Source organism: Delphinus delphis, chromosome 10 (genome assembly GCF_949987515.2).
Source record: "Delphinus delphis chromosome 10, mDelDel1.2, whole genome shotgun sequence".
Lineage (NCBI taxonomy): Eukaryota > Metazoa > Chordata > Mammalia > Artiodactyla > Delphinidae > Delphinus > Delphinus delphis.
Window position 1 is genome coordinate 50,437,966 of NC_082692.2, and position 14,613 is coordinate 50,452,578.

The 14,613-nt window shown below is 37.5% G+C and overlaps 1 protein-coding gene across 1 annotated transcript in view; it reads right to left on the reverse strand.

The window, feature by feature from the left end:
* Window positions 1-911: 911 nt before the first annotated feature.
* The window catches only part of GADL1 (glutamate decarboxylase like 1), a 261,813-nt gene continuing 248,111 nt past the window's right edge, over window positions 912-14,613 (reverse strand). Inside the window, exon 15 of the mRNA XM_060021370.1 lies at window positions 912-2,671. Coding sequence (XP_059877353.1) covers window positions 2,498-2,671 — 174 coding nt within the window. The 3' untranslated portion in view covers window positions 912-2,497. The remainder of the gene's footprint in view (window positions 2,672-14,613) is intronic.

The window sequence follows — 14,613 nt, forward strand, 5'->3', positions numbered from 1 at the left end:
ATTCCCTACATCCTAGATAACAGTCTGGAACATAGTAGGCCCATTAGCAATACATTTAAAGGGTGAATGAATTACAATTAACCTTTTATCAAAAAATTTTTCTTGACCATTCAGTCAAGTACCTGATTGGGGGTGGTATATCGGAACATTTTAAGGAGAAAGGATTGGGATGTTCAAAGTACTGGTAGCAGTTGGGTTTTTTTGCCATTGAGCAAGGAACTGTCATCTTTCAAAAAAAAGGCCCAACAGGAGCAGAGCTCAGGCTATTGAGTCTCCCATGACCTGCCTTGTAGATGAAGAAAGACTGAACAAGAGGCAAATCCATACTTGGCTATTAACTGTTTTTTCCACCTTATTCCAGGTGTTAACTAAAAAACAGACCACTTCCAACCTACTGTCTCAATTATTTAACTAAAATGTCAACAGAGCCCAAATTACTTCTAAAATGTATTGGTACCAAATGAACTAATTTACAAAACAGAAACAGACTCACAGACTTAGAAAACAAACTTAAGGTTAACAAAGGGGAAATGTAGTAGAAGGGATAAGTTAGGAGGTTGAGATTAACATGTACACATTAACATATATAAAATAGATAATCAACAAGGACCTGCTGTATAGCACAGGGAACTCTACTCAACACTGTAATAACCTATATGGGAAAGAATACGAAAAAGAAAAGATATATGTATATGTATAACTGAATCAAGCTGCTGTACACTGACAACAAACACAACATTGTAAATCAACTCTACTCCAATATAAAATGAAAATTTAAAAAAAGATTTTAACACTTAAAAATATAAAAAAATAAAATAAAATGACTGTGTTACTTACAAAATAAATAAATAAAATGTATTGGTACAATCCAGTAAAGGGGGGTGACAGGAAAAGAAAAGCCAAACACGGTGTGCTCACATTGCTTTTTATTTCATTAAACCCAAATTATTGCAAACATCAATTTCAGAACATTTTAGGAAGACGTTAAAACAAAAAGGCAACAAGAAATGCCATACACACACACAAATACCTATCACCAGAGACTGAAGTAATTCAGAGAAAGATTAAAATATTCTTTGACTGATGGAGATATTGAGAAATGACACACCCTAAAATGAGAATATGGAATAAAAGCAAATAGTACACATCTGCTTTTTAAGTCTTCACAATTTAAGTAAGTTAGGGAAGGCATACAAAATGGTTATTGAATATGCTACGTCTAATACTTGAACAATCTTCAATCATGTGCCTTCCAAATCACAGCTCTAATTAGATTCATAATTATACTCTGTTGAACTCTGCACCCACACCTCTGAATTCTGTTTATTTCTTAGTCAAAGAAAATTCTGCTATAAATCTAGGACCAGGATTAGATAGAATTACAATTATCCATTCCCAGGAGAAATGGAGGAGGTGTTTGCCCTGAAAGACCTCTAATTCTCAGATTCTCTGCCCAATATAAATCACTTAATAGTCTACACTGACATTTCAAAGCTTGCGAAAGGGAGTGTTGTATAACCCTGGACTTCATTCTGGTTCTTTCCTACAAGCAGAGAACAAGATAAAAAAAGGGCCCCTCAAGCTTAAAGAGGTACCTAATTAGAGACATATATGCCTAACGTCTACTCCCAATTAATGACACGAATGATTCTGGGAAGTGAATTAGGACTATTGCTTTGATTAAAAGGACTACACTACAAAGTGTTTGTCTTTTATCCTTATCTCTAATTTAGATAATTTATAATAGATTATGGCTAATTTTAACTTTTGAGAATAAACATTTAGTCTGCATAAAAGATATTTTTTATAAAGTAACCATCTTATATAGTTTCTCTTTTAAAAAACACTTTTGATACACTTCTGATGACCCTGAACATTTGTGCTACAGATGCCACAGCTGCATTTTCAGAGACCGACTCAGGAACCACTGAAATATTAGATATCCTTTTGCTGGCAACACATAAGAGTGCTTATTCAGTCAATTCAAAGTTGTGCTAAACTACTGGTTCTCAGATTTTAACTTGCCTCAGAATCACGTGGAAGGCTCCTTAAAATTCAGAATACCCAGACCACCCCCAGAGTTTCTGATTCAGTAGGTCTGGCGTGGGGCTGAGAACCTGCATTTCTAACATGTTTCCAGGTGCTGCTGGTGTAGGGATCACACTGTGAGAACCACTGCTTTAACCCACTAATTTCGATGTTCTTTCAAGAGAAATGAAAGCTTAGAATCCAGAGCCCACGTAGTACTCACTAAACTCTCTCCCAGGCTCTGCCCCAGGGATCATCCGTGAGAAAATCCTTTATTGCAGCAGTAGCACCCAGGCAGCTAAAGAGTCCTTAACACTACTTGCTTAGCATTTTGGTTTTGCTGGGCAAGGATGTGGCATGTTTCCTATTTCTCACCAGAAGGGCTGCAATCTCCTATGTGCCCCCAGATGCCCTGGATCTGTAACCCTCCAGGGCAGGACCTGTGCCTCTGGGGGATCAAAAACCATAGCTACATGTCCCTACCCAGAAGGTCTATCTCATCCAGGAGGAAGTCCATGTCCTCCCGTCTGACTTGAGGGCTGATCAGCACCTGCCGGAAGAAGTTGACCTTCCCCCGGTGGGGCTGGTAGCCCAGCATGAGGCTCCCCTTCTTCATCATCCGCTCCTTAATGGCCGGGGCCACCTGCATGGGAGAGGAGGGAGGCGGTGAAAGACCAGAACACTGAGGCATCATGACTGCATTGTACCCAGTCATTGGCTACTCATAGGGCAGCCACTGGTGTGGATGCCATTCTCACACACACAAAGTTGACATTAATAATCATCACCTGCTGAGAACTTATGGCATATGAGTACTGATTCAAGTGCCTTAGATAGATGAATTCACTTAATCTTCACAATAACTCCACAAGGGAGATATTATTAATATACCCTTTCCAGATGAGGAAACTGAGGTGCACAGAGATTAGATAAATAGCCTGAGGTCCTGCATTTGGTAAGTGGGAGAGCTGAGATTTAAAAGCAGGCAGTCTCACCCAAGCCCATGCTCAGAAACTTAAATCACGATGCAGTGATGCCACATTAAAATCAAACCAGGTGTTTGTTGTCAGGGGTCACAGTCTCAAAAGTGTCAAATGTTATGTTCCCAAATTTGCTGGAACTAAAAAATACTCCAGTTCAGGCAATTCGAATAAAGAAGATTAGTCAGAAATGGATAAAAAGCACAAAAAATAACAGCCATGCCTTGACAGTCTACCAAAGAAAACACTAAAACAGGTATTATGTGCAGTTATATTTTGCAGACTATCGGTTTATTAGTTTATTAATAGAACATATTGGTTTATTAACAGGAAATATAACCACTGTGTCACTTATTAAGAGGCGTACAGTTGGTAATAAAATTAGTAAGTCCATATTTTAAGGATTTCTGGTGAACATGGGAAGAATGGGCCCTAAGAGTCCAAGTGCACACATTTTTCTAATTTTCCACTTCCATTTTCATTTTAACTCTTTCACAGTTGCTGAGCATATCCTCAGTGAATATGGGCAAAGAGAACAGAATGAGTGTCTGTCCTCTCCTGTCAGGAAGAGGAGACGTAGCTAGTCCAGAAGGGAGAAACGCATACTTAAATAAAACCAGGCACAACGTGGTATAAGATGCCTTAGATGAGGCATAAATCTTGGTTCCCGGGAGCCCTTCTCAGAGTGTGACCACCCCACACCACTCTGGTTTGAAACACATCTATGATTTGTCAGATACTTCCCTAAACACAAGCCAAAGTACTTCACCCAGCTCTCAACAAAATGATCTATTCCAAGCTTATGGGAGGATCAATGCTTCAGACCTCTGGAGATATATGTTGGACTCAACCAGAGCCTTCTTAAGCGATGTCCAAGGGTCATTTTAGCTAAATACTTTTTTCATAATGTGCTCATTTTAGAACTTAAATCTTGTAAAACATGAACTATTACTGTGCTTACAACAGCAAAAACGAAGACTTACTCAGCACAGTCACACTGTCATTCTAGCGAAGGACTGGACGTCTCTCACAGTAAAAGGAACATAGGGCTTCCCTGGTGGCACAGTGGTTGGGAGTCGGCCTGCCGATGCAGGGGACACGGGTTCATGCCCCGGTCCGGGAAGATCCCACATGCCGTGGAGTGGCTGGGCCCGTGAGCCATGGCCGCTGGGCCTGCGCGTCCGGAGCCTGTGCTCCGCAACGGGAGAGGCTGCAGTGGTGAGAGGCCCACGTACCGCAAAAAAGAAAAGAAAAAAAAAAAAAAAAGAACATAAAAAGAAAATATAAAAGCTTTAATGAAAAATAAATGTAGAAAAAGAAAATGAAGTCAGAGGTCAAGTTACTGAAAAAATAGAGACCATCAGGTTCTATAAATGTCTGGGAATGTGTCACAAATTTTATTCTGAGCTTTTTAGATTAGGAAAACAGGGTTAAATCAATACCACCTCCATTCTCTTTGCAAAACTTAGTGACAAAATCCAGTGGATACTGAAGCTGGAAGCTGGTAGGTAACTGTGTATGCTTATGCATGTCCATTTGAAACCCTTCAATTTGTATGCTCTTAGCATCAGTTTTCTTCCAAAGCTGTCTATGCAAGTACCATTTCTTATTAGAATTATAAAATCTAGTAAATAATACTAAGCAAAGGAAAAGTTAAAAGGATTGAGTGTTTTCCATAAAAACTAAGTTGAATCCTTTGGAAAGACCAGATAAAGGAGGCGAGTGGCTGCCAGAATTTACTGCCATCAAGTTAGGTGTGATGGGAGAACTGTAAAAGCTTTCAAACAAAGTCTTGAGAGTCCAGACCAAATCTGCCCACAGGTGGCTGCCTAGGTTCTGAGCACGTTTTCCATTGAAAAAAACCTGAGCTGGAAAGGACAGATGATTCCTGAAGAGTATAGTTTATGTAAGAACCACAGACGCCCTCAGAGCATCAGAACTCTGCTCAAGAAAAGCCTCATTTGCTCTTGGAGATCCTCACTTGATGGGAAAAAAAAAAACCTTTCCATCAAAAGATGGGAAAATTAAAATGCACATAGATGTGTTTTAAGTTAAAATATTTAAGTTACGTATGCATCACATATTTTTCTAGGATTATTTGCTTTAACTTGCTCAATCCTCATCCCCTTAGGTAGGTGGGCTTCTAGTGCACATGTGGGTATGAATGCGTGTATATGTGCATGTGTGTATGTGTGTATGCATGCATGTGTGGATGTGTGCATTTGTGTGTGTACATGTGTTTGTGTGGTGTGTATGTATGTGCATGTGTGGGTGTATGTGTGCATGTGTGTGCACAATCACATGTAATTTAAACTTCTAACCCCCCATTTGTCATTTACTGCTCTTAAAATCCTCCTAGTCAGAGGGCAATGCAGAACTGTGGGCTGACTTAGGCTCATGACAAAGGTACATTTATTTTTAATTCCAAGAGCGAGTGGGCTCTTGCATGTAACCTGTAGGTGTGAGAGTAGGTATGAGAAGGCATGGCCCACAGTGCCCACGCTAATCAATGCCAGGAAGATCTGGTCCATGTGGGGCAAATGTCTACCCAGGAGAGTCACAGACTATCAATTTTAGAGCTTACAGCTTGTGGTTCTGTAGACTTTTTTTAAAATAAAAATTCCCTTCGTATTTATCTCCATCTTCCTCTAGGTAGTACCCGGGGTTTAATCCACTCTGGCTTACAGCAAATTTTAAATTTAAAACAGGCATGTTCTTGGCTCAAACCTAATTTGCATTATCTATTCCTATTTATTTTTCCTCTATTTTTCTTTCCCAAATGATAATTTATGCCTTACCTTTGGAGAGCAGTAGAATTTTGATTCCAGCTCCTAATGTGGCTCACAGGAGACGCTTATCAAAATGAATGTCAGGTTTGCATTTCTTGTTAGCAAACCAAAAACATCTCCTAATGTGAGCAAGAAAGATAAAACTAAGAGGCACTCAGATATGTTAATATAAAGATATTTTTGATCTTTAAATTCTTGCTCTTTGTAAGGCATAAAAATTTGCTTCCATGGGCAGAACACCTGGCATCAGAACCAAACTTCTAAGCTAAATTTTGTCACTGACTTTCAAAAATTATAAAGAAATGACTAAATATCTGTGCGATTCAGAGAACCAGCTAAGTAAGGGTTTGGCAGTACAACACACATCTTATTTTCGTACCCATGAATATAAGCTTAATTCCTAGAGGTAATTAATTACTCCTGGCCAAGAGGGGAAACCTCCTTTGTTTAAATACTTCATGGGGAAAGCAAGCTGTAAGCAACACCAACATCATTCATTAAATCTGCCACAAATTATAATTGTAGTAGTAGCGGCTGTTGTTAATATTTTACCAACTCTTTAACATTTGCAATGTGCTTTTCATGTCTCTGATTCTCATAAAACCGAATTAAAGCTTATTTGAAAAGAATCCACATTTTTGCAATTTAGGGACCAGAATGTTCTCGTGACTAGCCAGCTTGTCACCTTTGCACATTAAAAAAAAAAAAAAAATCAACCACTTCGTATTTATAAAGCTTCAGGCATAATCTAATTCTTGGCAACTAGGATATTCTCTTTTGCTGATCACAGCAGAGAAACAGTCCTAATCCGACAAGATGGAATACTCACAAGGGAAAGAAAATATGCGCAAACTAAATGTAAATATCTGAATATCGCCCCTAAAGGGAGCACGCAAGGAGGAAAGCAATTTAGCAGGAGTGAGATTGCTTTCCAGCTCTCAATTATTTTACTGCTGGTTTTCCCCCCAAATTGTAAATCAAATTCTTTTCTCCTGCCTCAGTGCTCTGGTCCCTGCATCTTAAGTGGAGGAAGATCCTGACATTTCTATTTGGTTGCACAGGAACTTAATCGACACATTTCTGTAGGGTTGCTGTTTCCCCCCTTAAATTATGTTTCAGCAATGATTTAGCCATTTAAACAGAATGTTGTTGCCACACCCCTGCTGCATAAACAGCATTTGGTATTTAAAAGTTGCTTAAACCCAAGGAAAAGAAAAAAACAACTCTCTCATTCTGGCCAAGTACAGTAATTTGGTAACAGATAACTGACCAGATGCCACCAGAGCCTTTTATTAAAATAAAATCGTCCTGTCTGTAAAATGACATTTCTTCTTAAAAATGTGTAACTTATTTAATGTTAAACAACACATTTTTTTCAATACACAAAGTGTTTCTCAAACTCTCTGTAAGGAAGTTTATTTTTTCCAGTCCATTACATACTTTTGTGAAATACAATAAAAGTGAATAACTAAATGAAAATTAATTACTAAATTAAAATGAAATAAAAAAGACAAAAACAAGGTCCTACTGTATGGCACAGGAACTATACTCAATATCCTGTGATAAACCATAATGGAAAAGAATGTGTGTGTGTGTGTGTGTGTGTGTGTGTGTGTGTGTGTGTGTAACTGAGTCACTTTGCTGTATAGCAGAAATTTAAAAAACATTGTAAATCAACTATACTTCAATAAAATTAATTTAAAAAAATTTTTAAAAAGAAAGTAAGAAGGTAAAAGGAAGACATAATAAGTACAAGCTAAATTAGTGGGTTTTTTTTTAATCAACAGTAAACTTACCGTTGTTATAAAAGCTTCTAAACAGTAACTGGGTTCCCATGTTTTTCATATGGCAGACACCCAGTTCATGGATCTGCAGGGTGCAGGAGACCACATTTTGAGGATTGCTGCTCTGTTTTAACTCCCTTGTCTCCTTGGGGGTGTATATAATTTTAGTTATGAATGTTGGTGTTATTTTTCATACTTACTTCTGCATACTGGCATAATCTCCATACCATTTTGAATCGTGTTTTTGTTTTTCACTAAACCACTGTGCCATAGTTTACCTAAACATGTCCCACTTGTTAAGTCTTGGAACTGCTTCCAATGGCACTTCAGTGAAACCATGAACCCAATCATGAAAACTCTAAATCACTTCTTCGAAGTCTAGTTCAGAGATGATAAATGTCTCAAAATCTCCTAGACATTAGGATCTTTATACAACTTTTCCCATCAGATGCTCTAAGGGTGAAATAGCCACATTTTCACCTGCAAAATATGGGGCAGCACAACACCCAGCATGACTGAGAAGATAAGCCCGTAATTAAAGGAAGTGATCCTTTTAAGCAAATATGAGGGGCAAAGACTACATACACTTCTACTGTGACTCTAGATAGCAGAATCATTCAGAGCTTCTAATAAACCCAGCAAGATGTGTGTTTTGCTAAATTCTCCCCTAAATTGATGTTCTTCAAACTCCAGATTTTAGAGCTGTTTTCTCAATTTCAATTTAATTAAATCTTCATTCTGTAATCTCTAAGGAAGCAAAGATTTTTTAAGGAGTAGGAGGCTAAACTCATAATAATTTGCACATCTTGTGGGGAGAGCATGGAGTGGGCAGGCAGACTAATAAACTGAAGAATAAATTAGAGTTTTATTGTAATTAATAAAACTTTTTCTAAGATTATTTTGCCTAAAGGAGAGTTAGTTGTATCAAATGCAGAAAATTATCTACAATATTTTTTCTCTCTATAAAAGTCACTTGAAAGAGTTTTTAATTTCCTTATATTTACACTAAACTTCATACATCTTTGGCACCTTCTGTATTTCCCAGAACAGAGTTTATAGCCATACCAAAGCTACTCATTGCAATACATGGTTAAGCAAATAAACACTGAGAAAGCAATATAGTGGGGGCTGATTCAGCTGCTATGTTGAATGTTATTTGCTCTAGCTCTAGTTTGGTAAGCTTTTTTTTTTCTGTAAAATGCCAGACAGTAAATATTTTAGGCTTTGTAAGTCATACAAGCTCTGCTGCAAATACTCAACTATGCCACTGTAGCATGAAAGCAGCCCTAGACAATATATAAACAAATGAGCATGGCTATTTAGGGACTTTATTTAGGAACAATGAAATTTAATATTCAATATCATATGATTTTCACATGTCACAAAATATTAAATGCTTTTCATTATTTTTCAACCTCTTAAAAATATTAAGCCCATTTGTAGCTCCTAGGCTGTACATAAATAGGTGATAAGCTAGATTTGGCTTTAGACATAATGTACTAACTCCCTGGTCAAAATGGAAAAAAATACATTACGATATATAAAATCTACCCCTTAGAAGGAAAAAGTGCATGAATATTAGGTTCACTGGGCTTCTTTCAGAAACTCTGAATTGGGCCAGGAAATGAAAAAGCTCTTCCTGTCTCCTCCAGCAGAGCATGAAACCAGAGGCACAGATGGGTGGGCAGGGTTGCCACAGTGTATTTCTTCCAGAACAATTATTCTTGAACCATCACAACAAGTAGCTTGTTTTATATTGTCTTCCCAAATAATCTGGGTTCCAAATAAGCCCCATGTTCCATGTTAACTTGAGGTGGGTTCTTCTGAGTAGGATATTAAAATCTAGCTCATGAAAAGAGTTGGCAGGAAATGTCCACACTTGGTACCTGGCACCCAGCACAAGACTCTTTCTGAGACTTATAACAAGGTATGTAACTCCTTTCCCCATTTAAGTCATTTTTTTTCTATAGTTTGGGGACATCTCAGATTTGCTGAGCCCAGATAGAGATGCAAAGATGATCAAGGTGAGGGCCAGAATTCAGGGCATGAATAGCAGCAACGGCCAGGATTTAAATGGAAGAATTCCAGTCCAAGAGAAGAATTAGCAAAACTAAACGAGTCAGAGAACTTAAGTGCGCTTTCCAGGGGCCTTCCTTCTTCTGAGAAAAGTGCAGACTAGCACAGTGACAATCTAGGAAGCAAACGGGGCTTTCCCAGTGCATATAAGCTGAAGGCCAATCAATCATCAGAGAAAAGCTACCCTGGAGAGATTCCCCAGGCATTCCTGAATGCCCAATTTTGCAGTTATAGAAAATAAGATGTGAGAAAGTCTGTAGATCCTTTATTTGTTCATTACTTTCTCTGGTATTTATCTCCATAACTAAAGCATCATGATGGTCCTTGCATGAGCCAGTGAATGGAAGGTCATCATAACACTGATACTGGATCACAGTCTAAACACAGATTTTCATCTCTTATTTTCCTTTTGGCTTCAATTAAAAAAAGATATACTCTCCAGTGGATAAGTGCATTCCATCAATTTCTGATCATGAAAAGAGCTCAGACATATAAGAACTTCCCAAAACTTAAATGAACATTTTTATCTTGATTTCTTCTAACTGTACATAAGAACCAGATAACTTGATTTCTTCTGACTGTACGTAAGAACTGACTTTTCTAAATTTTAAAATTTGTATGGAAACACAAAAGACCCCAAATAGCCAAAGCAATCTTGAGAAAGAAAAACAGAGCTGAGCTGGAGGAATCAGGCTCCCTGACTTCAGACTATACTATGAAGCTACACTAATCAAAACAGCATGACAGTAGTGCAAAAACAGAAATATAGCTCAATGGACAGGATAGAAAGACCAGAAATAAACCCACAGACCTATGATCAATTAATTTATGACAAAAAAGGCAAGAATACACAATGGAGAAAAATAGTCTCTTCAGTAAGTGGTTCTGGGAAAACTGGACAGCTACAAGTAAAATAATGAAATTAGAACATTCTCTAACACAATACACAAAAATAAACTCAAAATGGATCAAAGACCTAAATGTAAGGCTGGACATTATAAAACTCTTAGAGGAAAACATAGGCAGAACACTCTTTGACATAAATCACAACAATATCTTTTTGATCCACCTCCTAGAGTAATGAAAATAAAAACAAAACTAATGGGACCTAATTAAACTTAAAAACTTTTGCACAGCAAAGGAAACCATAAACCATGAGAAGAGGCATCCTACAGAATGGAAGAAAATATTTTCAAATGAAGCGACCTACAAGGGATTAATTTCCAAAATATAAAAACACCTCATGCAGTTCCATGTCAAGAAAACAAACCACCCAATCAAAAAATGGTCAGAAGATCTAAATAGACATTTCTCCAAAGAAGACATACAGATGTCCAAAAAAGCATATGAAAAGATGCTCAACATCAATAATTATCAGAGAAATGCAAATCAAAACTACAATGAGGTATCACCTCACACTAGTCAGAATGGCCATAATCAAAAGTCTACTAACAATAAATGCTGGAGTGGTTGTGGAGAAAAAGAGAACCCTCCTACACTGTTGGTGAGAGTGTAAATTGGTACAACCACTATGGAGAACAGTAATCCCACTCCTGGGCATTTATCTGGAGAAAACTCCAATTCAAAAAGATACATGCATCCTTATGTTCATAACAGCACTACTTACAATAGTCAAAACATGGAAGCAACCTAAATGACCATCAGCAGAGGAATGGATAAAGAAGATGTGGTACATATATACAATGGAATATGACTCAGCCAAAAAAAGAATGAAATAGTGCCACTTGTAGCAACATGGATGCACCTAGATATTATCTTACTAACTGAAGTCAGACAGAGAAAGACAAATATCATATGATATCACTTCCATGCAGAATCTAAAAAAAAATGATACAAATGAACTTATTTACAAAACAGAAACAGACTCACAAATATCAAAAACAAATTTATGGTTACCAAAGGGGAAACAAATTTATGGAGGGGAGGGATAAATTAGGAGCTTGGGATTAACATACACACACTACTATATATAAAATAGATAACCAACTGTAACTATTACTGTAGAACTCTACTCAATATTCTGTAATAACCTATATGGGTAAAGAATCTGAAAAAGAATATATGTGTGTGTGTGTGTGTGTGTGTGTGTGTATATACATATATTTGTATGTATAACTGAATCAATTTTCTGTACACCTGAAAACTAACACAACACTGTAAATCGACTATACTCCAATAAAATTCTTTAAAAAAAGATATTTTCATTTTCACAGGTTTCACGTATTTCTGCTGTTTGGATATATGTGAAATTATAAATTAAGGAAAAATGAACACTATTATAACAGTGAAACTTCCCATCAAAGAAAAAAAAAAGAATTGGCTTTTCCTTTACACATGCAATTCAGAACATATAGAAATGGGTTTTGAATTCAGCTAAATATATATCCTCCCATTTGTAACCTCTGTGTTACACAGGGAGGTTGTTGCTAAATGAACAGCTATTGAAAGAAAACATTTCCTGATGGTCTAAACATGATATAGTCCAAAGGGGAAAGTGATTTTTTAGTCTTATAAAAAAAGTTCTTTGTGGTAATGGTTAGCTTTACATCCTTAAAATGTAGTAAATGGAATCTCTCACCCGATACTAAAGAAACAGTTGCTACCTCACAATACAGAAACAGTTCCCTTGTATTTCCAAACACTTTAGAGTAATTTGCCCCAAACATGACATTCTATATAGAATAGGCATTTGCCCTCCTAACACAGTTTGCTTTTGTCTAAAATTGTTCTGAGCTCACAGCCCTAAACAGCAGAAATTTTGCTTATGGCTGATCACACAGGCAGTTTCCACCCCCATCAAGGAAGAAACCAGTATCTGCCAGAACAACATTAAAGCACTTCCACATTTCTAAGAGCATTTCTGACTCAAAGAAGGAAAACTGTGATACTGTCGTGTGGATACATGACCATTAGACTATAAACTCTGTTCAAAGCTAGGTCTTCACCTTATTTTTCTTTATATCCCTCAGAGCCTAATGTAAAGCCTTGCCAGGAGATAATGCTATGCACTTGTCAAAACTCACAGAACTGTGCACCTTGAAAGGTAAACTTTATGTGTGTGTAAATTAAGAAATGAATAAATTAATTAACTTAAAAACAACAGAGATTCTGAGAGGGCCATGTGGATCATGAGAGGGCCATGTGAGATCATGCAAGTATCTTCAGCTCTTAGTGCCCCAGTTTCCTTATCTCTAGGCAAGAGATAATAATAATAATAGTACAGATCTCTTCCTAAGATTGATAAAATATGGAATGTGATATTGTGGGTGAAGTGTGTAATGCTGTGGACAGTCCATGATGGAGATTAATATTCTTACTCAAGGAGAATCTAGAAATACAAATCAAAACTACAATGAGGTACCACCTCACACCAGTCAGAATGGCCATCATCAAAAAGTCTACAAATAACAAATGCTGGAGACGGTGTGGAGAAAAGGGAACCCTCCTACACAGTTGGTGGGAATGTAAATTGGTACAGTCATCATGGAGAACAGTATGGAGGTTCCTTAAAAAATGAAAAATAGAGCTACCATTTGATCCAGCAATACTACTACTGGCCATATATCCAGATAAAACTGTAATTCAAAAAGATACATGCACCCCTATGTTCACAGCAGCACTATTCACAATACCCAAGACATGCAAGCAACCTAAGATGAATGGATAAAGATGAATGGATAAAGAAGATGTGACATATATACAATGGAATACTACTCAGCCATAAAAAAGAACAAAATAATGCCATTTGCAGCAACAATGGATGCAATTAGATATTATCATAATAAGTGAAGTAAGTCAGACAAAGACAAATATCATATGATATCACTTATATGTAGAATCTAAAATATGACACAAATGAACCTATATATGAAACAGAAACAGAATCATGGACATGGAGAACAGACTGGTCATTGCCAATGGGGAGAGGGTTGGAGGAGGGATGGAGTGGGAGGTTAGGGTTAGCAGATATAAGCTTTTATGATAAACCATAATGGAAAAGAATATATTAAAAAAATGTGTGTATGTGTATATATATATATATATATGCACACATATATATAACTGAATCACTTTGCTGTACAGCAGAAATTAACACAGCATTGTAAATCAACTATACTTCAATAAAAAATATTAAAACTGAAAAAAAAGAAGAGTCTAGAGAACAAAATCTGGAAAGGAAATGGAGCATGAATTGCAATGTTTCCTTCTAGTTCTACCACTCATTGCATGTCCTTTAGCAAATCACTTGAGTTCTCTGTAGGTCTGAAAATGAGAAGGGTCATGTTGACCACTCTTAGATGCAAAGGATAAAGGTATTTTGGACATGGTGGCACTTGAAGCTTTTCTTCATGGTGGGCAGTGGAGACTAATGGAAACTGTATGGTCTGAGGTTTTTTGGAGGCTTTGCAGCACATAAGATCAAATATACTGGGGCTTCCCTGGTGGCGCAGTGGTTAAGAATCCGCCTGCTAATGCAGGGGACACGGGTTCAATCCCTGGGCCAGAAAGATCCCACATGTCGCAAAGCAACTAAGCCCATGCACCACAACTACTGAGCCTGAGCTCTACAGCCCGCTAGCCACAACTACTAAAGCCCACGTGCCACAACTACCGAAGCCCATGTGCCTAGAGCCCGTGCTCCACAACAAGAGAAGCCATGGCAATGAGAAGCCTGCGCACCGCAATTAAGAGTAGCCCCCACTCGCCACAACTAGAGAAAGCCTGTGCGCGGCAGTGAAGACCCAATGCAGCCAAAAATAAACAAACATATTTAAAAAAAAAGATCATGTATACTGTAATAGGGAAAAACAAATCTGACTTTATATTAGATCTGTTCCTTTTGCTTTAACCTTTGTGCTCCGTTGCCTGTGCTTAGTAATGCTGGCTCTGCACCTTTTGTAAAAGAATGTTGCATATAGCCTGAAATATACAGGA